General features: G+C 37.9%; 1 protein-coding gene across 2 annotated transcripts in view; it reads left to right on the top strand.

The window, feature by feature from the left end:
• LOC124772990 (klaroid protein-like) overlaps window positions 1–26,181 on the top strand; it is a 176,490-nt gene extending 150,309 nt beyond the window's left edge. Inside the window, exons 10-15 of one of the 2 annotated variants that reach the window (XM_047249365.1) lie at window positions 817–1,063; window positions 12,501–12,740; window positions 12,844–12,962; window positions 13,052–13,219; window positions 15,358–15,450; window positions 22,347–26,181. In XM_047249365.1, coding sequence (XP_047105321.1) covers window positions 817–1,063; window positions 12,501–12,740; window positions 12,844–12,962; window positions 13,052–13,219; window positions 15,358–15,450; window positions 22,347–22,478 — 999 coding nt within the window. In that variant the 3' untranslated portion in view covers window positions 22,479–26,181. Of the gene's footprint in view, window positions 1–816; window positions 1,064–12,500; window positions 12,741–12,843; window positions 12,963–13,051; window positions 13,220–15,357; window positions 15,451–22,346 lie in introns of those variants that run through there. The other variant, XR_007014455.1, reaches the window with a different exon arrangement.
• Window positions 26,182–27,358: the final 1,177 nt, after the last annotated feature.

The following is a 27,358-nucleotide window of genomic DNA, read 5'->3' as shown; positions in this document are numbered from 1 at the left end:
TTATCACTTGTGCCATTGTAATGACCTTCTCTTGTGAAAGTATGCAAAGATTTTCCAAATGTTGGGCAGTGACGCAGGTACAGTGTTCACACAATCATTTGTGAGGAAGCAGCCTAAGAACCATATCCAAGCTGGCAGTCCCACCTACCCTCATTGTTAATCCAATGAACAAATTCAATCAGAGGCTGGAATCAGCAACTTGCTAATGTGTTTGGCTATGCTTGTATTATTATTATTATTATTATTATTATTAATATTGGTGGTGGTGGTGGTGAATTGTTCCTACAATGACTAGGTTTCCAGGTTACATGCATGTACAAAGATTCTGTGGTGGAGTAGCACAATCAAATAAAATCAAATGACTGATGTTAATTGCTTTCTAGTTGCTACCAATATTAAGTACCAGGTGACATAGGGTGATGTAAATAGCAGAAATATTAAGTATGATTTGACGTGAAATGGTCTAGTTAGACATGTTTGATCCTAACATTATGTTGTCGACTAGCTGAAGTTGACAACGGAGAGAATGCATTCATTACTGGCAAACAGATTCATATTTCTATTGATACGTCTACTCCCTATCAGTCACCTCACCAAGAGTCACAATAAAGTGCAGTTATAGTACTGATTATGCGTAATACCCAGGGACTTTGTGCTGATTCATATTTTCTATGTAAAACAATTTTGTTACCCTGTTTTAATATAAGGATATTGATTGAATAAAAACTATTTCCATAGGTAATGTGTTGTCCTCACCCTTTTGCACAGTATTCTACATGGAAATACTGACTTCTTACAATGTTTCACTTTTTGCAGGAAGCACGCATCCATACTATTAAGAAAATGGAACAGTGTTGTAAGAAACAGCTTCCTGCTGTTACACCATTAGATATAGAGAATCATGTGATAAAATTTTTGTCAGGATTATTCAGCTCTGAAGAAGAAGTCATTAATAACGTTCCAGAGATTCATAACTGGGTTCACAAACTATTTGTTGCAAGAGATGAATTAGAAGCAAGGCTTGCCAATTTAACAGTCAAACTTTCCGATGGTGCCAAAGAAGGTATGCTTTGCAATAAATATGCTTGTTTCTTGTGATATGTACTGTTTTGAATGGTTTGTTCCCTTGGTGATCGCTAAAGATTTACAAAAGCCAATGGCCTACATTTTAATAAATGTACTATCCATAATTTTAGTGAACAAGTCTACGGAAATATGGTGAGATGCCAAAGTGAAGAACTGTAATTGTTGCATAGTAGTGGGTATCTCTTTTGGGCTAATAGCTTATTCCAGACAATGTTGGTGCAAAGATCTTGGTTCGTAGCAGTAGCAAGTTTGAGCTTTCACAGACACAGCACTCATTATCAAGTGAGCAGACTGTAAACAGAATTGTTAATACCAAATGTTGATGAAGCAACAACGTAACAAACTACTGGACGTTGTCAATGAGGTTGCTGAAAAAATTCTTAAAGATGACTTATATGAATAGTTAATTTGCAAGGAATAAATAACCGCACACAAATTTTTGTTGTTTGATGAAGTTTGTGATTATCGAGAGACAAAACAATTTTTGTAACCTTTCTGCTGTTTGCATTGTCATTGAATTTTTTGGGCTACAGCTTCTGGCTATCGTTTGGTTATAGCTCTCTCTCTCTCTCTCTCTCTCTCTCTCACACACACACACACACACACACACACACACAGGGATCAGGTCACAAATGTTAATGTGTAACGTGAAGCAGTGTTGGAAGGGGCTGCTACGAGGTATGTCGGAAACAAGAGGTGCTCTGTCAACAACTGATTTTAGATAACCAGTGACTGAACTCTGACAGATGATGTGTTTTGTAGGCCAGAGTATTAATTTGTGTCCTAAGCTACCACAGCCTCATGATGTGGAATGTAGCTGAGAAAACAGTGGTCAACAATTTGTGAACTAAAATCAGAATCACTTTGTTCATAGCGATTAAAACTAACCTCTACGAGCAAACTGAAGACCGAAAAAATTTAGTTTAGGCCTTAAAAGCAGACTGTAATTTCTTGCTATCTTTGGTTACATGGAACTATCTTCACTCTAGGTACACAAGCTGCTGCATTTCCAGTTGATGAGCAGTCCTTGTTGGTATGTGGTTAGGGATTATATTGTGATGTGGATTCCAAAAGAAGAAAAAATTATAGGAAGAAAAATAGTCAATATGGTGATGAAGATGACAAGGCAAATAATTAGAAATTAAAAAGAAAATGAGATCTAAACATATTAAATGAATAAAAATAATGATCAAACTCTTTTGATTAGATTTGGAAATAAGAAAAATTCATTGCAATTGACGAGATTCGAAACTACAACCTTGTGCATGTCAAGTTAATACACTAACCGTTGCACTAAGCCACAAGGCTGCATTGAGGAGCTCCAATATTTATGTTTATGACTGTGGTGCTCCAGTTGCAATGCTGCTTGCAAAAATTTGGCTTTCTGCAGTGTCATGCGAAGCTTATCTAATGTAAGCCAGTCTCTCCAATTTTGATAACTGTATATGTGTTGTTCAGTTGCATCTTTTGCAGAAGTATCCAGTAGTGTTTGGTTAGTGTATGAAACGTGTGTTTCAGTAGGATCGTTCTGTGTGTGCACTGGTTTTGGTGTGGTTATCATGTATGAAATACAAAATTAAAAGCCAGATCTGTGAGTCATGATCCAAACAAATCAAGAAATAATGGTAAACAATGCATTGGAAGTGAACCGACCAGTTCTGACGGCGGTTTGGCAATGGTGAGCTGGTCAGGCATGACGTTGAGTGCTCTGATAGAAGGAAATCACCTCCCAACGTGTGGTCTCTCTACTATCCAGTAATTTTAATTAGAAAACAGGCAAAATTATTTGATTTTTATGAAGCATCTCTTTAATCAAGAGGTCATCCCTGTTTTGTCTCTCTCTACTTCTAAAGTCTTCCTCATAAATGAGTGGGTACAATACCCCCCACTGCCTGTCTAAAAAATCTCTCTCTCTCTCTCTCTCTCTCTCTCTCTCTCTCTCTCTCTCTCTCTCTCTCTCTCTCTGTGTGTGTGTGTGTGTGTGTGTGTGTGTGTGTGTGTGTGTGTGTGTGTGTGTGTGTTCCCCTGCACTTGGTTGTGTGTGGGCTATCTACATCTACTTTGCTCTGTGCTTCTCTATTTTTAGTGGTCCCCATTTCCTATGGTGGTTCTGGATTTCAGTTAACCAAGAGAGCAGAATTATTCAGGGCAAAATAAAGGAAACACCAAAATACAGATCAAAAGATAGTAAAAGAATAGGAAACAACCATTTAAGAATGCAAACTTCAAGTGAGAATGTAATTGTAATATTTCATTACAAAATGAAACCAATAAATTTAGAACAGATCTATGCACTATCTGATCTGAAATATCTGGACATTAATTAGAATTTACCATTAAATGCCAAGAGGTGGATCTGCCAGTATGAAAGTTTGGGAATATTGTGTTATCAGTAGATAAGCATGAACAGCAGAATGGGTTGGTCAAGAGAGCTCAGCGACTTCAAACGTGGAGACTAGTCATTTGATGTCACCTGAGTAAAAAATCCATCAGGAACAAGACTGGAAACATTTCCAAAATGGCTGAGTTTGTAAACTGTTCGTATCCCTTTATGGTTGAAGTATACTGTGCATCCTGAAGAGGCGCTATCCAAAATAAGTGCCAAGGCAACTGAGGTGCACCACAGGCCGTAGGTGATGGGGGAGAATGACGGCTGCAGATATGTGTACAAGCGAATAGATGTGCAACTGTTGAGTAGCTGAGCACCCACGTGAACCAAGGTGCCACCAACAGTGTCTCCTCAACAGCTGTTCAGGAAATGTAGCTGTATATGGGCCTCCACAGCAGGTGCATGGTTCACACACCCATGCTGACAGATGATCATTGGTGATGAAGGCTGGAATTTCCACGCTAATATCGCAACTGGACATTCACCGAATGATGATTGGTGGCCTTTTTGTATGAATCGAGCTTTTTATACTCCATCGGACAACTGACTGTTGGCATGTATGGAGTAAATCATCTGAAAGCAAACACCTTGCAACAGTCTTCAGAAGGGTCCAAGCAGGAGAAGGGAGAGTTACAATCTGGGGAATGTTTTCATGGAATTCCCTTGGTAATCTTGTCTTTCTTGAAGGCACACTGCAACAGCAAAAGTATGCATCTACCCTTGGAATCATGTCATCCCCTACCAGCAAGACAACGTAACGTGTCACAGAGCCCACAGGGTATGTACGTGACTCGAGGACCTCCAGGATGAGTTCACATATTCCCCTGACCCTGAATTTAAACCCAATTGACAATCTGTGGGACCACCTTGACTGGGCTGTTCCCATCATGGATCCTCAACCAAGAAACCTAGCACAACTGGCTGTGGCACTGGAGTTGACAGGGCTCCACATTCCTGAAAGTATCATCCAGAACCTCATCAGCTAACCTCCTGCACGTCTTGCAGCTGTCGTACTGCAAAGTGGGGTTATTAAGGTGGTTGTTAAAGCCATTGACAAGTGGTCATGCTGTCTGAACAGTACATCTGTAATTTGTGGTAGTAAGTCTAATTATTGAATGTGTGACCATAAGGATGTTTGAGTTTTGATATTTAGCGATACATTGTTTGCTGTTCAATCTCATATAACTATTTGACATACATGGAAAAGAATCACAGGAGATCATTACACTGAAATGAAAAAGATAGCTGCCAAGTGATGGGAATGAAAAGTTGTATCGATCCTACCAAAGGGTTAGAAACATTTTAGGTTGTGCTTCAATATACTAATTCATTGCATTGCAGTCTAGGATGTTGGGTGTCCAGATTTCTTTAGACCTAAAGATGACAAAGTTATCAGATCCAGTTTGTACCAAATGGCTTTTGTGGATTGCTATATTGGTACACTGTCCAGTTGAAAACATACGGAGTTCAACACCAACGTTTCCATCCAGGTGTTTGTAGCGCTCCAATAACGTCATATAAATTTCTTTTAGTGACAGTTCCTTTGTTTTTAAAAGAATTTGAGTGCCTGGCATGTCCCTCACTGGGTGGAACAATTTACACTTGAAGACTGGTGGGGAATTTAGTTCTGACAATAACTGTGATGTTCTTGGATCATGTGCAAACCAGCAGTCATTTCTACTGTTGATTTTGTGCATCTACAGTGAAAATCTTATCAACAGAAAAGAATCAGATTTGCACTGCATCAACTGACTTGATTTGCACTAGCAGTATCAGAAAACCATTTTTTGTGAAAAGCTCGTGGGCTTCCAGCCAGGTTGCAGTGTTAATGCGATATTTCAACAAGTCATACTTGTCGGCTTTCTGGTGAATTGCTGAGGTAGGTAGATGCTGTGGTATTTATATTAGTGGAATGGCCACTGCACCTTTCAATGGGTGGCTGTCCTTGCAGCCTTTCTAAATAAGCACGGTGTTTGCCTAGTGTACTGTTGGCCACCTTTACAGGTGATTCTATGTATTCCCGATACATGAATTTTTAGTGGATATTACGTAGAGGAAAGCCAATCTATCCCATTCAGTATTTGTTGGATGAAGAATTATATGTTGGATTTTTCGTTTAGCCTCGCAATTTTGGCTGAGAGCAGTCATGGGCACGGAAAGGAAGTGTCTCTCGTCTTGTTCTTCTTTCTCTTTTGGTTTCCAGCATCTTGTCGTTCCTTGAATGCCCTACTGATCTGTTCTTCACTGTACCCCTTTTTGCAGAATACTTTCTTCAAGTGTTTTACCCCATCTGGGAGGCTTTGTTTATTGCAGATGACATGCTGTGTGTATCAGAGTGATCAGCACAGTGTGTCACTGTGCTGAATGGTGGCAACTTTTTGCATGCAGGTACAGGTCTTTGTGTGTCCTTTTCCTGTATACTGAGTGGCCTAGTGTACCTTCTGCTTTCTTCATCATCAATACGTCCAAGAAAAGGAGACAACCATTCTCCTCTGCTCATGCAGTGAAAAGAAATGTTATGATGGATGCTTTGAATGTGATTGAGAAACTTGTCCTATACCTGTCTGCTATGCTCTTATACCAAAAAAGTATCATCAACATAGATTGCAATCCGTGAAGCCACTGGCATACCCACGACCACTCCATCCATCTGTTCATAAAACACACTGTTCTACTTGAAGTCAGTGTTCTTCAGTGCACATTCAAAGAGTTCAGTTATTTTCAGCTCTAAATGTTGAGATAGGTGCATCAAGGAGTCTTGCAGAGGTACTTTCATGAATAACGATAGAACATTGAAACTCACAAACACATAATTTTCTTGTTATCACATATCTTTAAGTATTTTCATGATGGCCATGTTTTTAACATCATGACTACAGTGTCCCACAAGGGGTGTTAGAAGTGTCTCTAGGTATTTGGCCAGTGTGTAATTATGTAAATTAATGGTGTCAAGTATTGACAGCAGAGGCAGCCCTCCTTGTGGATTATCTGTAGTCCTTACAGGCATGGTGTTGCCGGCAGCCTGGGGTACAGCAACTACTTCACAGCCTGTGGTAGATCTGAATTTGTCAGCAGAGCCACGGTTTTGCTGGTCATCATTGAGGTTTAATCATTGTTGAATTTACTGTAGGCTGGGTCCTGCAGCAGCGAACCAATCGGTAATCGACACCGTTGCATTCTCTTTATCTGCTGGAAGAACCCTCGTCAGCATCACCTCTTGATCAGATAGCCTCCTATTCTGCCACATCACATTCGTTTTCAGAAGTGGCTTGTCAATTACCCTGCAGGTTTCTTGCCATATCTCGTCTCTTTCTTTCTTTGTCAGACCTTGGATTTCTTCCTCCACACCACTGCAGTCCCGACTTCTAAGAGCAAACATAATGTTGGCAGAATGGGAGGCTACCTGATCACTGAGAAATGATGTTGACATTATACTTCTTTCAGCAGACAATGGGAACGCAACGGTGTTGACTTGCACCAATGACTGGCATCATAAAATTGGCTCGCTGCTTTAGGACCCAGCCTACAAGAATCTCAAGATGGATCCAACCTTCCTTTATGATGACCAGCAGAACTGTGGCTCTACTGAAGCACTTGGATCTATCAGAGGCAGTGAAAAGCAGCTGTATCCCAGGGTGCCAGTGACACCCCACCCGTACGGACTTCAGAAATTCCACAAGAAAGGGGTACATTCATGGTTAATACTAGACACCATCAATTTACCCAATTATGGCCTGGTCAGATATCTGGCGACACTTCTAACACACCTTATGGGGCACTGTAGTCGTCACGTTAAAAAGTGGCCAATTTTGTGAAAATACTGAAGGATATGTGATTTCAAGGAGATGATCTTCATGCATGTGTTGAAATTGTCACTGTTCATGGAAGTACCTCTGCAAGACTCGTTGGTGCTGCTGTTTGAATATTTAGAGCAGTTGACCTCTTTGAACATGAACATGCACTGTGACAGAAGGCTACCTAAGTGTCTGTGAACATTTTGTCTCCAAGTTGTTGCCTGTGACATTATCCATCTTCTGAAGGTGTCAAGTGCAAAGAATTCACTTAAAATAGCCAAAATTCCATAAAACATTCTTTTAAATGTTCAAGCCATTTTTACTAAGTGAAGTACATTGTATTTGATCTGCTATCATTGGGAATTTGATATAAGGGAGTGGTGAGATGTGAATGCTGACTCAATTCGTGTCAGTTATCTGCTGAAGTATTCGGCCAAATAAGCGTATACAAGAGTTACATGTACATCTTTTACAATTATAAGAGGACACACACCACAGAATTAAAACACTTCCTTTCACTGAATTTTTATGTTATGGGATCTGCAGCTTAGAGAGCTTGTGCTTAAATACAGCTCTGCTGATAATCATCACAGTAATTGCCTTAGCTACTCCTAATGAGCTTTTGTGCTCTTTCAGCGATTGCAGGGTTCTTCCATAGAACACTGAATTTGCTGCCAGGTCCGCCTGATATCACCTGTGATAGAGAGGATCAATGACCTTTGAACAGCTTGGCAGAAATTGCCAAAGATAACCATATCACCTAATGACAACCACTTTCATGTGTTATGTAGCTACGTGGAAATAGATTGGATGTGCACAGGCCATGAAGATGTAGTGTTTGCAGGCTCGGAGCTCTTCCATAGCAAGTAATAGGGAACAACTGTTACTCAGTTGGTCTCGCCATATGTGCTTTGATGGTCATAGTCATGTTAGAGAGGGTACTTCCTACACAGTAAAATTCCTTTTTAACTCTCAAGTGGATGCACCTGTATATAAAGTGCGCCACTCACAAATAGCAGTGCTTTGTGCTGTTTCATGGTTGTTTTACAATTGTGAGCCCCTACCTATTCCTTCATTATTCTGCAGTGAACACAATAATAAGTTGTGTTGTCACACGAACAAGTGAGCAGCAGTATTATAAAATAAGCAGTGAGCTGGGTGAGAAAAAATTCTTGATTGGCAAGAAGAAAATGTTGATTATGAAGTAGCGCCACAGTCCTACAATGAGGCAGTTAACTACTAGATAATTAGTAAACAAATAAGCAGCTGACAGGAATCTGATGCTAATGCACTGTTTAATGCTTTGAGTGGGTCATTACTGTGGGATAACACTTTACTGCAGCAACAGTGTGATACAATGAAAGGTTTATTTTATTACTGTGTAATCAAACAAGTCATATAATGGTAGTTTATATTAATTAAACTAAGATTAAACTGTAATTTTCTTCATACACATTTCCGTTGGTAATATTAAACAGATATCCTTTACATATGTACAAAGTGCACCTCGTGCCCACACGTTACGAAAACTGGTGCACCCACTTGAGAGTTAATGACTCTGTAGGGACCCAAATCTCTTTTCCTTAAAATAGGGGTTTTCTGTCAATATTAGATTAGCATGCTGACTTTTCATCAGGGTGTTGATGACCATGATGCCATGTGCCCCTCAACCCAAATCATCTTCATTATTTTCCGTAAATGGGGGTTTAGCCTAGGTGCATAGAAGTGACCTAGAATTGGAACTCAAGCTTGTTAAGGTGGTGTAAGTACTATTTAATTACACACTCTCCAACAGTGTACAACAAATTCAAATGCAGTGCACATACTAGTACATGAACACACTTTTCGCAGACTACATTCTTTATTGAAAAAGAAATCAAGAACAGTTGTTTGTTTTGACCTTACTGCTCATTGCAGTGATAGTAGCTGTTGCTCTAGTTAGTTGAAGTTTGTTAGAATTGACTCGTCTGTATTAAATAGGAATGATAGTTTGTGGCAGTATCTGTTCATTGTACTGCAGTTGCAAAACATTGTGCAGTGGCTTCCTCCCTCTTTTTTGTCATTGACACCACGACCACCATCTACAGCACATTGTTCCTTCACTAGCTTTCCACACATCTCTTACATTCATCTTTGGTGTGGAATTCAAAACACCTTCATCACAAGAAAGTCCTAGAATGTCACATTTTTAGGAACATCTGTGATTATACTCCATTCTTCATCTGGAACAGTGCAATCAACAACAGCAACCAGTGATCTCAACCAGCCTTTTCAAAACTGTTTAACACAAAAAGTTGTGTCGCACAGTTCCAGGTAGCAACAAACGAGTAGTCTGTAAAATGTTGAATCTTATCACTATCTTCCATTCAAAGAATGTAATTAACATCTGTACAACTTCTACTATGTAATTGGCTTTGTTGTATCTGGGCCTAGAGGCTGCTGATGCTGTGCTGTTCGGTGGAAGGAACACAACTTTTGCATTTTTCAGAAATGATGTTTTGATGTGATGTACAGGGATTTTGGTCAATAATGAGCGCTATTTTCCTACCTGCTGCACCCATCTTGGCATCAAAATGCCTGAGACATCTTTTAAATATTTCCGATGTCATCCAGGAATTGCTGTTGAGTTTGTTCATAAAAGGAAGGGCTTTTATGTTCTTAAATCACCTAAGAGATTTAAATTTCCATATTATATGGGCAGTCTCGCTTCCATTGCTAGTTACACACAATAGTGCAGTCATTCTTTCTTTACTTTTTTTACCTCCATGGCATTTTTCTCCCTAAACAAAATGTGTTTTCGCAGGAAGCAAATTGTAAAAGATGCCAGTTTCATCTGTGTTAAAAATGTGTTTGCACCCACAACCCTGTATTTAATGATTTCAGGTTTACATTTGCTTCTTCGACAGGCTCCCCACCTCCTCCTCCCCAACTCCACTTATGCTCTGAAATGAGAGATTATGGTGGTTTTTAAAACCGACTAACTGACCATTTGAAGCACTTAAATTTTCAACACTGATCTTGAGGGTGATTTCCTGAGCATTCTGTTGCAGTATGTTTCTGCATATAGGACTGCTTTCCATTTATAAACATTGACATACAAATGTTCTTTCATTTACACCCAGAGAAACCACAAGCTTTGACATTTAACAATGCATTGCTTGTTGTTGAGAATGCAGCATGATCAAGACGGTACAAAATTGTACCATTTTGCTGTACCAGAATGTTGTATGTTGTGATTGTCTTTGACATTGTGGATGATCATCAGCTTTTACTGAATCATAAGCTTTCTACATTTGCAGGTCATAACTAGACAAAAGGAAAACTGATAAATTCAACAATGAAATCATGTCTACGGCTTCCTTACTTAGTGAGTGTGACTGATATTAGATCATGTGATCAGGGTTGTGTTGTAGGCTGTGTGGAAATAGATTTCCGGTTCGCTTGATGCATTATCTGATATCGCCACAATAGAATTCTGTATGGATATGTGTCTACCCAAAGAACCAATTACCTTACATTGTCATCACATGAAATGAAAGACGTGTGAAACCAAAAGAAATCGAAAGCTTATTGGAACATGTTAGGAATTGCATAAAACCGAATTTTAATTTATAGAATACTTCATCTTTATTCCTTAAAAGCAGACTACTACTTAGAGTGGGTTTCATTGAAAGTGGGGAGGAATAACATTGTTTTTAAGGAAATTTTACCAGGATAGAGGGAAATATTTGTTAAAAGTGGGATTTCCTTAGCAGCAGATTCATTAATTGAGTATCTCTGTCATTTTCATGTTTAATAAATGAACTGAGGCTAAACACACTGTTCTTCTTCATCATTTCTATCAGATAAGGGACCTAGACTCGGGAATGATAGTTTTGGAAGCTACCTTATTCATGGATTGACTAAGATGTCCTGAGCATTGTTCCAGTGATGTTATCTGGCATCTGCCTTTCCTAATATTAGTTTTATTAATTTAAAGGGTTGTTCCACTTCAAATTGCTCTGTGTGCATATTTCCAGATATTAATGGATATTGTTTTAAGTTTCATATCCCTTCTACCAAGCTACTATATATTATTTGTTTTTAAAGTTCTATATTTTGCAAAGTATTACATGCCCAGATTGATGCATGAATAGAAGTGGAAACCCAAGTTTTCATGTTCTATGAGTACTCCTTTGGTTACGTGACCCACATCCAGATGGTAGTGAAGTTCAACCTGCAACTTATGTAGCAACATCCTGTTAATGGTCATCACAGCAGCATAAATGAATATTCAGCTGTTTGTGTTCTTGCAGTGGAGGTATGTAAACATGGTCTTTAATATGCCCCCAAAGGAGAAAATAACAGGGCGTTAGATCAGGGGGTCTGGTGGGGGCTGAGGAAACAGGAGCATACGATCTTCACCCTACGCCCCATCCAGTGATGTGGAAGTTTGTCAGCCAGGTATGAGGTATCAGTCACAGTCTTTTCACAGAAGGAAGAGACCCATGTAGCTTTGTATGTTGACATTACACAGAAAACAACCTGTGACAAATATCAGTAATGCGCCACAATTTCATGAGGATGTTCAGTGCTCCACACATTCACATTGTGGTGATTAACTTTCCCAGATAAAGGTTGAACGTTCCTCCATTGCGGAATATCAACTTGGAGGTGAAATGTTCATCCATAAGTGCTTCATGCATTGTGATGTAAAACACAAGGCACTGGCCTAAACTTTCAGCTTTAACTGTTACATGAGTTGTAGACAATGTGGTTTGTAATGTAACTGCCATCACAAAATCTTCCACACAGTTTGCTGCGGAATTCCCAGTTCGTGGCTTGCATGGGCGATTGATTATTTTTGGGCTGTGTATGAAACTTTCCCTAACCTACTCTACGGCTTCATTGGCTATCCAGTGCGTACATCATTGTTTAAGTTAGCTTTGAATATGGCTGCAGGACGGATGTTACACCCCCAGGGATAATGACCAAATCAGTTTAAGCGCATTTGTGAGCGCGCGCGCGCACACACACACACACACACACACACACACACACACACACACACACACACACACACAATTGTGTATAATTTATTTCAGATGTATAATTTGTACCTTCTTGCTCATGATAATAGTTAATGTAAGAAATAGAATTAATTTTTTAAATTGTTCCAATATTTTTTCATTTTGTTTCTTTAGTCGTTTTGTTGAAGTGTGTTTATAGAAATTAAACTTTGATTCTTGCAGCTGCAAATTACTCAGCTGATATTATTATGACCTCTGTGTCAGAAAAAATTAGAGAAGAATTTGTTCGACAACACCAGGATCCCATTATTGGTAGTTACTTTTCCAAGGTAACAGAGCATACAGAGTGTGACAGCAATGATGGTTTATCATATTCTGATGTCCAGAAAATTGTTGATCGAGCTCTTGCGAAGTATGATGCTGATAAAACAGGAATGGTGGATTATGCGTTAGAATCATCAGGTATTTCTGCATTGTACACATTTAACACTGGCTTGTAAATTACTCTGTTTTAAACAAAAAGTGACTGTCTTTCTCTCAATCTGTTTCTCACTTTTGTGCTTAGGAGGGAGTATTTTAAGCACCAGGTGCACGGAAAACTATCAAGCAAAGACTGCTATGCTAACAATAATGGGGTGGTTTCATTGGTACCCATCTGGTGTTTCCCCGAGAACTGTTATTCAGGTAAGCAGAGATTGTTGTTAGAGACAACTTACAAACTTAATTTGGTGCTGAAAGCAACAAAAAGTTAGTTTACTTCATATCATTAACAGCCTGGTGTTGTACCTGGTAACTGTTGGGCCTTCACAGGAGGGCAGGGATTTCTCGTAATACAACTTTCTGCATGGATTAAAATTACTGCGTTCAGCATTGAGCACATCCCACGCTCATTGTCACCAACTGGAAAACTGGACTCAGCGCCTAGAGATTTTCGTGTTTTGGTGAGTTACATGTATATATTTTATCATGCCTATACAATAATGAAGCTTAACTGAAATGAGTTAAGTAGACTAATATTGAAGGAAAGTAGTTGTGGATACTGCAGTTTATGGTTACAGAGCCACATGTTAAATAAGTTTTTATTTTTTTAATCCCAAATGGAGTTAATGATACATCATTGACATCCATCATATGTAGACATATAGGGTTCGCTCCTTAGACATCAGGTACATTTTTCTGGTGTTTTGGCATGTATTTGCAGTTTTATTTTTGCAGTGTGTAGCTTCAGTCAGCAGAAAGAAATACTGCTAATCACACCTTTCGTGTAGCATTCTGTGTTGATGGAAAGCATCATTTCGTTTTACATTACAAACTAAATGATTTCTGAAGTGGAATTTTATGTCCCAGATTATTAGAGTGCAATATTTTCTTTTATTGATCTATATTAACAGGGTTACTAAATAAAAAGAATAACCAGCACCCCAACAGTGGCTGCGCAGCACTGCTGCAGGGAAGTAAGTCACCATGGTCCAGGGCAATGCTGTCACTGTGGGAGAAGTAATTACTTTCAGTGTTTCACTGTTCGTTTTAATATGTATCAATAAAACAAATATCACACTATAGTAGTTTTGGATTGCTTTATCAAATGGGAATGTAAAATTCTGCTTTAACTTAATTTCGTGTATAACAGGAAACAGACTTCCCATCGATGCTGGGCATCCCATGGAAGAGGTGATGGGCAGTGTTTGTTTGTGCTGACTCCATCCACAGCCTTCCCTACAGCCTAGACCTTCGTGGCAAACGAATCTGCTCCAGTCCTGAATCCCTGAACCATTACACCAACAACCTGAAAACAGCTTTTGCATCCCGCAACTACCCTCCCGACCTGGTACAGAAGCAAATAACCAGAGCCACTTCCTCATCCCCTCAAACCAAGAACCTCTCACAGAAGAACCCCAAAAGTGCCCCACTTGTAACAGGACACTTCCCGGGACTGGATCAGGCTCTGAATGTGGCTCTCCAGCAGGGATACGAATTCCTGAAATCCTGCCCCGAAGTGAGATCCATCCTTCATGAAATCCTCCCCACTCCACCAAGAGTGTCTTTCCGCCATCCACCTAACCTTCATAACCTGTTAGTTCATCCCTATGAAATCCCCAAACCACCTTCCCTACCCTCTGGCTCCTACCCCTGTAACTGCCCCCAGTGTAAAACCTGTCCCATGCACCCTCCCACCACCACCTACTCCAGTCCTGTAACCCGGAAGGTGTACACGATCAAAGGCAGAGCCACGTGTGAAAGCATCCACGTGATTTACCAACTGACCTACCTACACTGTGACGCTTTCTATGTGGGAATGACCAGCAACAAACTGTCCATTCGCATGAATGGACACAGGCAGACAGTGTTTGTTGGTAATGAGGATCACCCTGTGGCTAAACGTGCCTTGGTGCACGGCCAGCACATCTTGGCACAGTGTTACACCGTCCGGGTTATCTGGATACTTCTCACTAACACCAGCCTGTCTGAACTCCGGAGATCCGGAGATGGGAACTTCCCCTTCAATATATCCTCTCTTCCCGTTATCCACCAGGCCTCAATCTCTGCTAATTTCAAGTTGCCGCCACTCATACCTCACCTGTCATTCAACATCATCTTTGCCTCTGCACTTCTGCCTCGACTGACATCCCTGCCCAAACTCTTTGCCTTTAAATATGTCTGCTTGTGTCTGCATATGTGTGGATGGATATGTGTGTGTATACCTGTCCTTTTTTCCCCCTAAGGCAAGTCTTTCCCCTCCCGGGATTGGAATGACTCCTTACCCTCTCCCTTAAAACCCACATCCTTTCATCTTTCCCTCTCCTTCCCTCTTCCTGATGATGCAACCGTGGGTTGCGAAAGCTTGAAATTTTGTGTGTGTGTTTGTGTGTTTTTTTATTGTGCCTATCTACCAGCGCTTTCCCGTTTGGTAAGTCATGGAATCTTTGTTTTTAATATATTTTTCCCATGTGGAATGTTTCTTTCTATTTTATATATATTTTGTAGTTTTGGAGGATTGTTTGAAATGCAACTGTACTAACAGAAATGAAATGAACACGTATCCTTGTTGAGTGAAGGTTTATTAATTTTGTTCCTTCAGGGTCTGAAGCATGAAAATGATGAATTCCCAATGGAAATCGGGAAGTACCAGTTCCAGGAAAATGGGACTAGTCTTCAATATTTTAAAGTTCAGGTACTGTGAAATATTGTTTATTATTTATTTTAGAGAGAGATGATGATTTTTGTGTGTGCCATAAATGTATTACTTGATAATTTTAGTGGAGAGTGAGGAGGGCTTCTAGACTGTGAGGAGTGGGGAGGGACTCGGTACTGTGAGGAGTGGGGAGGGATTTGGGATAGCTCTTTGAATTCACATCAGATTAGGTTTCCTGTGCTTTGCTTTCATAATTTGGATCATACCTTTCATTAGGGCACAGCTGATTTCCATCCTCATCTTTGCTCTGTCCTAATTGGGGCTCTAAAACTTGTCTATATCACATTGTTATTGTTTTTCCATTGACTTAAATGTACTTTGTCTTTTTGTTAAATCATCTAACAAAAATTTAAATTACCTTTTGTATATCTCGGTGAAGTGTCCTCCTATAGTCTCCCACCGTATTGATATTCCAGTACCAGTGTACAAATTTTTTAAATGTAGAGTCAACAATCGTCTTTAAAGTTCACTTCTGCCATGTGAGGAAACTTCTAAAATCCATTCAACATAAGAATAAACCTGCTGTAAACAAACGCAAACGTTATGATTGGTCAGAAGGTGTAGCACATACATGTACACTGGTGGTGTTATGCTCTTGGAAGTAGGTCCTACTTGTGTAGTATGTATATTATTACTAAGTTACATTAAATGAAACTTCAAGATATTCAAATGTATTAACATCCATCAAGGTTTTTCTTAATCACGCCTTAGCTACGTAGTTTTTATTTCAAAAATTGTGTATAGTCACAGCCTCTGCAGCGTTGTGCTCTGATTGTCATGCTGTTAATGTGCAGTATGAAAATGGCTGAGGCTGCTTTCTGTTCTGTAGTGAATCACGTTTGGAGTACAGTTAAAAAGTGCCGAGAAATAGGCTGTTCTTAATGTTTTCATAAATGTATGAGTATAATTGGCTTTGAAGTGTTGCACTGACTGTATGTAAAAAAGTTGATTTATAAACCCAAATCGTATGTGTAGCACAGTCTGTAGTGTAATGGAATGATAACCAAACATAGTGAGTGGTTTGTTGGTTCAAATCTCCCCAGTATATTTTTTTCCCTTCCTCGTTCAATTTGAAATACCTACATCTCGTAATTATAAAACTCATCATTTTTTTATGAATAATGCATGTTGCTTTGTTTCTAATTACATATTGAACATTAAATTCCTGCTTTCATTTCAAATACAAATTCTTAATTATCGGTGTTTTATGAAAGACTGTTCATAAAAGTTACTTAAATTAAGAAAATATAACAATTAAATTTTGAGGGCATATTTGGACAATGTCCATCGCTTTATACCACAGAGGTAGATAAGTATTGTAGAAACATGAAAAACAATATGTAAGAACACAACAGAACTAATCTGGAGCCAAGTTGCAGGATTTGGCCCAAGAATAACAAGACTGTCAAGCTGCCAGATGTACTGGAACTAACCCACGCAGCTTTTTCACACGTCACTGCCGAACACTGGTGGGATATAGAACGGCTCACCATAAAAGAACGAAAGAAAATGTGGCACATGGCAGGCTATGTGGATTCTGTAGTTGATAGGCTAGTTACCAACACAACAGGTGGCACTTCCAGAACTGAAATGTATTTCTGGGCTTCATGTAAGGAAGGAGCTAAGAGATTATCAGATGACTGACTGTAATTAATACCTTCAGTGGTTTTAGTATTCAACAGTATGGTAGATACGCATAGCTCATACAGAAAAATTAGCCTTTGTTTAAGTTAGAAATTTTCATCACTCCTGTTTGTAATTAGAATGCTATGTCAGGTGAGAACGAGTTCATTTCATGCTTTCCGTCTAGTCACCAAGGAAGTGCACGGTAGTGCTGGAGTTTCTCCAAATATCATTTCATTCTCTTTACAAATTAAATGATATTTGAAGCTATATTGTATCATTGCTCGTCTCTTTTTAATTCTGAACTGCAGCTGCTCACATCGTTGTAGGTTAGTTGGACCGCAGGCTGGCCAGTGCTGTCAAAGTTTAATGTGCCAGAAAAGCTGTTGTCCCACATTATCGCTGAGTCTGTGCGCATGTAACATAGCATGAGCTGTATCCTTATGGTCGCACTCAACTGTCCAATGAGATTCAAGCAAACATGGAAGAAGACATGGCATAATGATAACATCGGGTTTATTCTTATGATGAAGAATTTAGCAGAGATACTAAAAACATTCTCCATCTTTGGGTAACACTTTCATGAACTGCTTCATTAAGCTCAATCTGTAGAGTTGGTGACAGATATTTTTTTCTTCCTGTATCCATTTTGTTATTGAGCAGGAGTCGTCAGTGGGTCACAGTAGTTAATTTTCACTGTCAGACAGAAAAGACTCACCACAAAGCAATTATTGAATGGGATGGAAATTGGTAGATGTGGGATATGTGTACAAACAAATAAATAATTGTAGTTAGAAAAATTGGATGAATTATTCAAGAGAGAGAGCTTCACAAATTGAGCAAGTCAAATTACATGTTGGTGCACTTTTGGCCCTTGGCATTACTCTGTAGAGTTGTTGAATATTGTGGCAAATTCTGTCCAGTTAGCACGTTGGATTATCAAAACCTTGAGATGGTTGGAAGGCCTTACCCGTAATGTTCCAAATGTTATCCACTGGGGAGAGATCTAGTGACCTTGCTGGCCAAGGTGGGGTTTGGCAGACATGAAGAGCGGTATAAGCTCTCGCCATGTGTGGGTGGGCATTATCTTACTGTAATGTAAGCCCATGATGGATTGCCATGGTGAGCAACACAACAGGGTGTAGAATATTTTTGACATATTGCTGTGCCACAAAGGCCCCACTGATGACAACCAAAGAAAAAGAATGGCACCCCACCATCATTCCTGATTGTTGGGTCGTATGGCAGGCAGCAACCACTTCAGTACTCAACCGCTTTCTAAGGTGCCTTAAGACACATCTCCAGCCTGGAATCTCATTGACTGGAGTAAAATTGTCTTGGCTTACATGTCGTGCTTAGAATAGAGTTCCGATGACCAGTAAAGATAAGTCTCGAGACACCCCTTACAGCGATGGGATACAAACTTGACTGTCGCCTGTCAGAAGATCCGACAAACAAGAGTGATGGTATTGGTTGCCACTTTTCATAGCAGGACTCCTTTGGTTGTTATTCTTGGCACCCATGCAGTACTTCGAGGCTATTCTATGCCCTTTTATGTTACCCTTCATTGCAAGTCATCCTGGGCTTACACGTCAGGAAGGTAATGCCCACATGGCGAGAATTGCTAGTGCTTTTCTTCATGCCGTACCAAACTATACCTTGGCCTGCAAGGTCATGTATCTCGCCCCAGTTGAGAAGGTTTGGAGCATTATAAACAGAACCCACCAACCATCTCAGTTAATGCACTAGTTACACAGAATTGGGCACGATGTCCTCTAGGGGATATCCAACAACTATGCCAGTCAATAACAAGCTGAAAAACTTCTTGTGTAAGGGCTACAGGTAGCCCATCGTGTTATTCACTTGCTTAGTTTGTGATGCTCTCTCTCTCTCTCTCTCTCTCTCTCTCTCTCTCTCTCTCTCTTTCTCTTATTTTCAGAAATTCTAATCATCTGTTTGCCTCGCACATGTACATCACATTTCACATTTACCAGTTTCCATCCCATTCAGATAATTCCTTTGCGTTCTGCTTTTTTATAATTCCTTCACAGTGCTTTCTTTTAATTGTACATCACAACCAATTGCACCACAGACACCCAGATATCAATTTGGTATTATTGTTAAGTGATATGGTTTATCATTAAAATCACTAAAACTGCATTATTTTATATGTTGAGTGAATTTTGTCTTGGTACAGTGTGGAAGTGCTGCAACAAATGTCTGAAAAGGCCACATGCAGAATCATTATTCAGGGGGTGTCTTGGTGCTTGGTTCATATTTGAGTTAGGACAAGGGGTAAAAAGTTTTTGGTTTAGCCCTAATCAGCAGTCATTTTTATAGCAATTCGATCATCTGGATAACTGTAGGTATGTTACAGTCTATTAAACAAATTTTGAATGTCAAACCGGAGCTGTTACCCAGGAAAATTGATTTCCTTTAATGAATATTTTAAATGAGCTGAAATGAGTGCTCAGTTAATGACTTGTATTTGTATGTTTACCACTCAGATTTTACGTGCAGAAACATTCACCCAGAAATAACTCCAGACTGGAGTTAGGCTGATGCTTCAAATTTGCTCCACCAGTGTTAACAGATCTTTGTCTGAGAATTTTTAACTGTTTGTAAAAAAATATGCTTTGTTTGGATTTTACATGCAAAATCACACTGTATTCCGGGAGGGGGGTGGGGGGAGGTGGTTTGAAGTGCCCCACTTCTATAGTTTAAACTTGTACGAATTGCTTCAAACTTTTCATGAAGGTTAAAGTCAAAACAAATTTTTTTGTCCAGTTATCTTTATCTGCTGACAAGATTTTATGGTTTAAAACAGAGTTTTAATACAACATGTTAAATTTGTTTGGATGTGATTGAATGTGTGAAAATGACTTAATTTAGATAAATAAAAAAATTACTTCTTATGATCAAATTGAAAACTTGCCTTAAAAAATCATGCTTCATTTGAATTTTGTGTGCAAAACCACATTTCTTAGTGAGCTTTAATGCACACCACTTCATGTTTTAGACTTCTGCAAATATGTTCAGGTTTTTTTAAGAAGGTAGACAAATATGTGCAAGTAATGGTCATCTTGTTTTGGGAAAGTGTTGTCTGTTGCCACAATATAAGCAACATGGTTTAAATGACAACAAAGAAACCTATACTGTATCAGTCATCACCATAGTCAACTAAAATCCATGTTGGTTGCCAAACTATGGCAGTCTAATTTCAAAATTATGGTTGAGCAAAAGTTGTGAACCAGATTGCAACATGCTCATATTGTAGCACAGGAAAAGGTGATGTCTCCTGGACAGAGTTAGAATTAAGAAAGAAGGAAACCAGCTTTCTTACTTTTGTGGCATATTCAAAGACATTTAAATCAAAATGTCTGCAAGTATTTGAATTTGTTTCTGACTTAATAGTACATCCCCAGTACAGTGAGCTCTTCAACCCACCCCATATTAAGTATATGACGAAGGGTGTAAGAGTAAATGTAGATAGCATTGGCAGCCGGAGAGATAGTGGTTTTGTGTGCGTGCGCGCATGTTTCAGCAGAACGCTTTCTGGCTAGAAGCTTACGTGTTTAGAAGCCCTTTCGTTCTAGCTGTCTAAGACTTGACTTCTCCGTTGTATGGTGAGTAACAGTCTATAATTTTCATAATATTGCCATATACAAATATATGTGCCTCTAGAGAATGGCATGCTTCTACAAAAAGAAATACCAGAGGGTGAGGAAGTATCCCAGAGTGGGGATGCCTGCGCCATGAACTTCAAGGCACATTATGTTGCGCAATATGACATATGTTACTTTACCTGATGTGATGCATAATATTATGTGACATGGGTACTAACACTAACAAGTAAGAAGTGCAAATGTGTCAAGATGTTTTGATTCAAATGTGTCTGAAGCTGACATCTACGTCAAATAGTTCATTCCCTTCTTTTACATCACTAACTCTGCCCAGAACATAATTGCCTTTTTTTGTGCGACAGTAGGAGCATTTTTCAGTCTGGTAAAATAGTGTGATGTAGCTTCATTGTGGTATTAGGTTTCAGCACACTAAAAATCACCTGAGTCCCTTCTGGTAAGGCTTTTTCGTCATTGGTCTGTTGTTAGCAATAGCAAGGGAACACATGAAAGTCATCCAGTCAGGATTTAATTTTATCGTCTTTTTTTTTTCATAAAAAGTACACTGTCTCATGCATTTACATTATTTTTAATTCATTTTTGTCGGCTCTTGTGTCATCTGTTAATTTATCCAATTCCATCGAGCTGCAGCCAGGGTTGTTTTGTTCTGCCTATCACATATCTTTCCAGTTAATTGGAAGAAAAATATGTAAGTGATAAATGAAAACTGAAAGCAATAAAGAAAGATGGAGCAGAAATGATGTTCAGGTATCTCAATTTAGTCTATGCTCTGTACAAACTATTTGACACCTCAAGTATATAGTGATCTCATTGCTGTCATCTGTTAACCGAATAGGTTTTCTGTTGTGCATCTTCTAGTAATTTCAGTATAAATTTTGCATTTCCAATTTTGTATTGCTCACTATTTTTACTCGTCTTATTTCTGCGTGTTAAAACTAGAAAATTTTACAGCATTATATATCAATAAGATTCTAAAGTTGGACAGTGTATATTGATTATGGGTGGATTTAAGGAGTGGGGTACTTACTAGAGGTTGACACTGATTTTTAGAAGAAAAAGTCATTTCTTTGTATTGGACATTGTACACCATATTGCTTATTCCAGATCAATGATGTCATTTGTTGTGATGATTGACCATAGCTGTTTAATTTTTGTGTTGCCAATGAAATTTGATGGAAGGGTGGCACCCTTGTGCAGCATCCATTTTCAAACCACCTAATTGCAAATAAAAGATCTGTAATGTAAACTCATATCAAAACTTGTTAAATAAGTCATCCTACTGCTATATTTTCAGAATATGCATTACACTGAAAAATAAATTGGGGAAGTTCCATCCCCCAGATACTAATGTTCTGAGCACACCTTACCAACAAACACTTTCCATCAGATTAATACAGTATGATACACTCCTGCCTCCCTCTTAAATTGATCTTTAGCAACTACTATTAGTTTCTTTGTTTGTGGATAAATTTTACATTGTTATAGCTAATAACTTCTCCCTCGTTTGAAGAGTTGTTATGTGGATCAAAACTCCCATGTACTAGTAAACAAAACACATTTTGTAATTCCAGTGTCCAGAACTGTTAATCATTGAGAATCTTTCTTTTTCAGCGACCTGACTTGCCACCTTTCAATATAGTAGAGCTTCAAATACAAACAAATCATGGAAATATGGAGTATACATGCCTTTATAGGTTTAGAGTTCATGGAATTAGAGTATCAGAAAAAGACGTGAGAAGATAACATTGATGCCTCAAACTTCATTGCAAAACATTGTTCTTCACACCACATGGTGTAAATGTACCTGTACATTATATGTGATGATTGTTTCATACATGTGATGTTTTAGATGTTAATTTTTATTTATTTTTGTTAATGTGTTCAGCAGCAGAGGAAAATATTTGGCTATTTATATTTTATTATTGTTTCCAAGTTTTGCATTTGTTTCCTATGATTGTAATGATGGCTGTATTGCAAATATTTAAAATTGTAAACATATTTTCAGTAGCCTGGCTTTAAGAACAACTGCAATAAAATGTGGAGAGGGTGCCTTCTGTTCCTGTTATTAACTGATGTCACTTTGTGTGCATGAGATAACAAATTACATGTTTTGTTAATTTTGTGTCTTACAGAAGCAGTATTTTGATTCTGATCTGTTTTTACTGGTAACTTTTTGTGCGTTTTATGTGGAAGACTGGCATTGCCAGTATCCATTGGATGTATATACATATGTGGTAACTTAAGTTCATTGTTGTATGTAAAGCTTTAATATGGCTGTGAGTTTCATGAGAGTTATACTATTTGTGCATGAAGGATACTTAAATATCTAACTGGACCTTTTAGATATATGAATTAAAATGTTTTTCAGTGCCTTTATTGCAGCAAAATTTTTTATCTATTCTTCAGGAGCTTCAGTAATAATGAAAATAAGTGTCAAGATGTTTCTTTTTGTGGGTGCGAGATTTTATGTTTTTCAATTAAGCTATAAAAATAATTGTCACAAACCCTTAACTTGTTCTTAATAGTTTAATTCTTGTAGAAGCTCTAGTAAACTTTTAAGTTATTGGTCTAAGCTGCATATGTTTTCACTTGATAGATTAGGAATGTTCCTTCATGTTAAGGTTTTAGAACAGTGCAGGAACAAGGTGTTTGCAGAGGGCATTTCTTCACACTAAATGATCTCCATTGCAAGACATTTATGTATTATAGTTTTATAGGGCTTATTAGATTGAGGGAAAAATCTGTCAGAGTAATAGATATTGATCATGAATAAATAACAATGACGTCTGATATTTTTCCGTCCCATTGCAAGATATAATGCCTATACTGACCTATGTACACCAACCTTGGCTATTGATGAATCGCATTCTTCAGATATAAATACTAATTTCCAACTGTCATATGTTTGACATTTTTACCTTCATATCAATTTTTTGCTTGGAAAGCTCCAGGTGCAGTGAATCAAGTGTTCAAATATTGACTATAGTTTGAAAGTATGATTATTATATACTAGAGAGCTATAATCAAATTTTTTAATAATGTATTGTATGATCTTTGTAATGAAGTCTGAGGTTAAATGTCAGTCAAAATAATTATTATTTCATTGGGAAGTGTAAGCCGAAGTAGTCCAGAACCTTCTTGGATGGGAATTGCAGCTTATAATAGTAGTAGTGCAGTGTAGAATTACCAGTCTGTAGTGAGTGAAGAATGAACCAACCTTCCTGTGCCTTAGGTAACTTCTTGTATTAAATCTAAATGGTAATTTTGTAAATGATAGTCTTTATAAAGATGATCGTATTTTAAGTTCTCACAAAAGATCCCATTGTATCAATATTTATTACATTATTCATTAAACATTTACATGAAAGTACAAAGTATAAGAAAATATTATGCACAATGACTATTTTTTAAATGTGTGTACTTTAAAGTTGTGTGTGTGTGTGTGTGTGTGTGTGTGTGTGTGTGTGTGTGTGTGTGTGTGTGTGTGTGTGTGTGTTTGTTTTAGGATGGGTCACATTTCAGTTTAGCATGCTTTCAGTATGAATTTATTTTTACATGCATTGTAGATGAACACACCAATCTAAAAAAGCACAAAGAAATGGTCATGATCACAAATTTAGATGTTAAAGAGTGTCATTCATTTTGTGTTTACAAGTTGCATATTACCTTTTTCATGTGAAGTATTAAAGGGAAATGGAGGTCCATTTATTTTGAGCCTGTGCAGTTAGTAGTCCATACACATTTGGTGATATATGAATGAGTGTGGTTACATTGGGCGAAACATTGCCAGTCATCTGTTTAAACTGAAGTGCTTTCTTATACATGCATGCATAAGATGTGCTTGCCTGTAAACTAGCAAAATGGAGATGAGTCTTTGAAAGAGAGTTAGAAACTTACAAAGTGAAAGTGTAATGATCATTGTGCAGAAACTGCACTGAAATCAGAGTACAATTAAAATTACTGCCGTGTTATGAGTTTCTCCATTGTTTGGTGAGGGTTTTAGTCTGTGATTATTGGCTTTGTCTGTTCCACAATAACAGAAAACTTGTGGTTGCCTTTTGCTGGACTGTAGCACACGGAGTAAGAATTGTTGTGCATGTGCCCCAAAATTTTTGTCTTCTAAGATGTTCTGTAGAAGTATTCTCCAATTACAAGTGCCAAAATTCACTGCTAAAGAGTTTGGTCATACTGTCGTGTACTTTCTTTAGTATCCAAAAATTCTCAGGTGGATACTTTTTATGTGATTCAAGATGTTACAAGTGTTGAACTAATGTAGTTTAACATTGTGAACAGATGACTGACAACATTTGTTAAAGGCCAAAATATAATGAGAGAGAGAGAGAATACAATGCGACAAATGTTCAGTACTACATATATCACACTATTTTATGATTTGTAGAAACTACCAGATTACATTATGGATCAGAGTTTAATTTTTTATTCTTTCAGATGTGTTAAAGAATATAAGAAATTTCTTAACCTCCTACAAGTTCGATACTTATTTTGTAACCAGAAATTATTTTAATATTGCATAACTGCTAGTCTGTAGATCTTTTAGCTGATAGTCATCTTTTTGTCAACAAAGTTGGTATTGCTCTGAGAACTGGGGCATTAATTACCTGCTGTTGCTGCTACACTTTTTGTGTGTATGTTTATAATTATTGGCATATTTTCTTCTATCAAACAAATTTGTGGATAATATATTATTTGTAAAGTGCGTGAACTCAACAACCATAATTTTAAAAGTTTTCTTACTTAAGTTTTAATAGCTTTTTTCATAATGACATTAAAGTATTTGGTAGACAAAGGACCATACACTTGAGAAATTTAAGTACATATCTGCCTCATTGGGGTTGCTGAGATTTTTGTTGGGTTTTTAATTAAATTTGTAGTTGTTAGTGGTGGTAAATTCAGGCTCATCTTAAGTATATTAAAATTTACTTCTCTCTTTGGCTTTGCTACCTGATGTTATTTGAAGTGTTAAAATGTTAAAATTTCTTAGTGACTAGTACTCCTCTCATTAGCATAATCTGTTATTAACTGTTTGTTTAAAGATCATAGTCTTGCAATGATTATTTTTGGAAATGCTTCTATCTTATTGATTAAAATTTGTTTACTGTGTGTGGATAAGGCTAAAATTTGAGATTCCTTGACTATGTTCTTATTAGAATGCTGCTCTAGTAATTTCTGGGGTGATAAGTAATGAAAGTAAATTTCAGTGTTCAGTGGTAAGTAAATGTTAAATCATGGTAGCTCATGGAGAACACAGATTGGTAACCATTATGGCAATAAGCAGCTAATTGGTGCTCCATTATTTTTGTGAAACTGGTATTTAATACCACGTTTATTTTTGTAGAATTAAATTATAATGCATGTATTGTTATTTTGAACAATTTACTGTACCACACTTGTCATTTCAAATAAATTATCTTTTGCACCAATCAAATTGCAAATTTTATTAAAATATTCTTTAGTAAAGCCACACACTAAACAGTGCAAATTTAATCAAACATTTTGACACCTGAATTCAGTGTGCTTTGATAATATTTGATTGTACTAATTTCTTTAAATTTTTAATCTGACAAGAAAATTCTGGGTGTTAACAGTCAGTTCTATGTGTGATTCGGGCCCTGAAAAATTTGCATTTGCCGTAAGTGTGACTAAATGTGAATTACACCTCAGTGTAAATCTACCTAGTAAATGTTATTTCATAGCTAATTGTTTCCGGATGAATTATCTTATCAGAAATTGCTTGACATGGGTTTATTTTCAGCATAGAAATATAAAAAAATTTGGTTGTGGGTATTGCACATTTGGCAAAGCCCAGTTTGGGTAGAGGATGTGTGCAAGAATGCATTTGCAAAATAGAATGCAACTTCACATAAATGCAACAACAAATCAGTGTACTGCTAACTTACACACAGGCAGGAGAGGGCAGAGAGCAGTCTCTGCAATAATGTCACTATGGGGATGTTAGTTGTGGGACCAAAAATCTTAGAACAAAGAAATGTGTACATTTGTCCGTTAGCTAAAGAACATTTCCGTCTATGATTCTACCGACCTCGGCAAGCAGTTGCACAGCAGCAGTTAAGAAATGTTCTGTCCATGCTGCTTTGCTTTGGGTTGGGTGTTGCTTCATTGTTTCATTTCTTATTTTGAAATGAGTGACGAGTTAAATCCAGATTTATTGTGGGGTTAGAGTATGACTTCCTGTACACAAGATAGGATCAATAATCCCTATGGTTGTAGACTTACTGCCCTGCAGGCGTGAGGGAATGGGGGATTGTTTCCTCTTCCTTCAAATTTCTGAGTTCTCATTTGTTTACGGCTGAAGCTAGCTGCCACATTAGTAAGCATGTGAACAGAAAATAAAACCAGTCCACTTATGTTGACTGTGCTGAGTGTCTTCCTGTAAAGTGCAAATAGAGCTATTTTCCATTCTATTGTGTCTGTAGTGTTGACAAGTATAGGTTGGATAGTTGTGAATGCTTGTAAAAAGGTTCTGTAATATGCTAATACGGGCTGCAGATTGGATACCAATGTGCTGCAGATTTTGTATTTTTGGAATTGGGTTGGAAAAGAACTATAATGTAAAGAAACATCTTGAATTGGAGAAGCACACC

The sequence above is a fragment of the Schistocerca piceifrons genome, chromosome 2 (assembly GCF_021461385.2).
Source record: "Schistocerca piceifrons isolate TAMUIC-IGC-003096 chromosome 2, iqSchPice1.1, whole genome shotgun sequence".
In the NCBI taxonomy this organism is placed as follows: domain Eukaryota; kingdom Metazoa; phylum Arthropoda; class Insecta; order Orthoptera; family Acrididae; genus Schistocerca; species Schistocerca piceifrons.
Note: the sequence above shows the minus strand (reverse complement) of the source record. Positions and strands in the feature narration are given on the sequence as shown.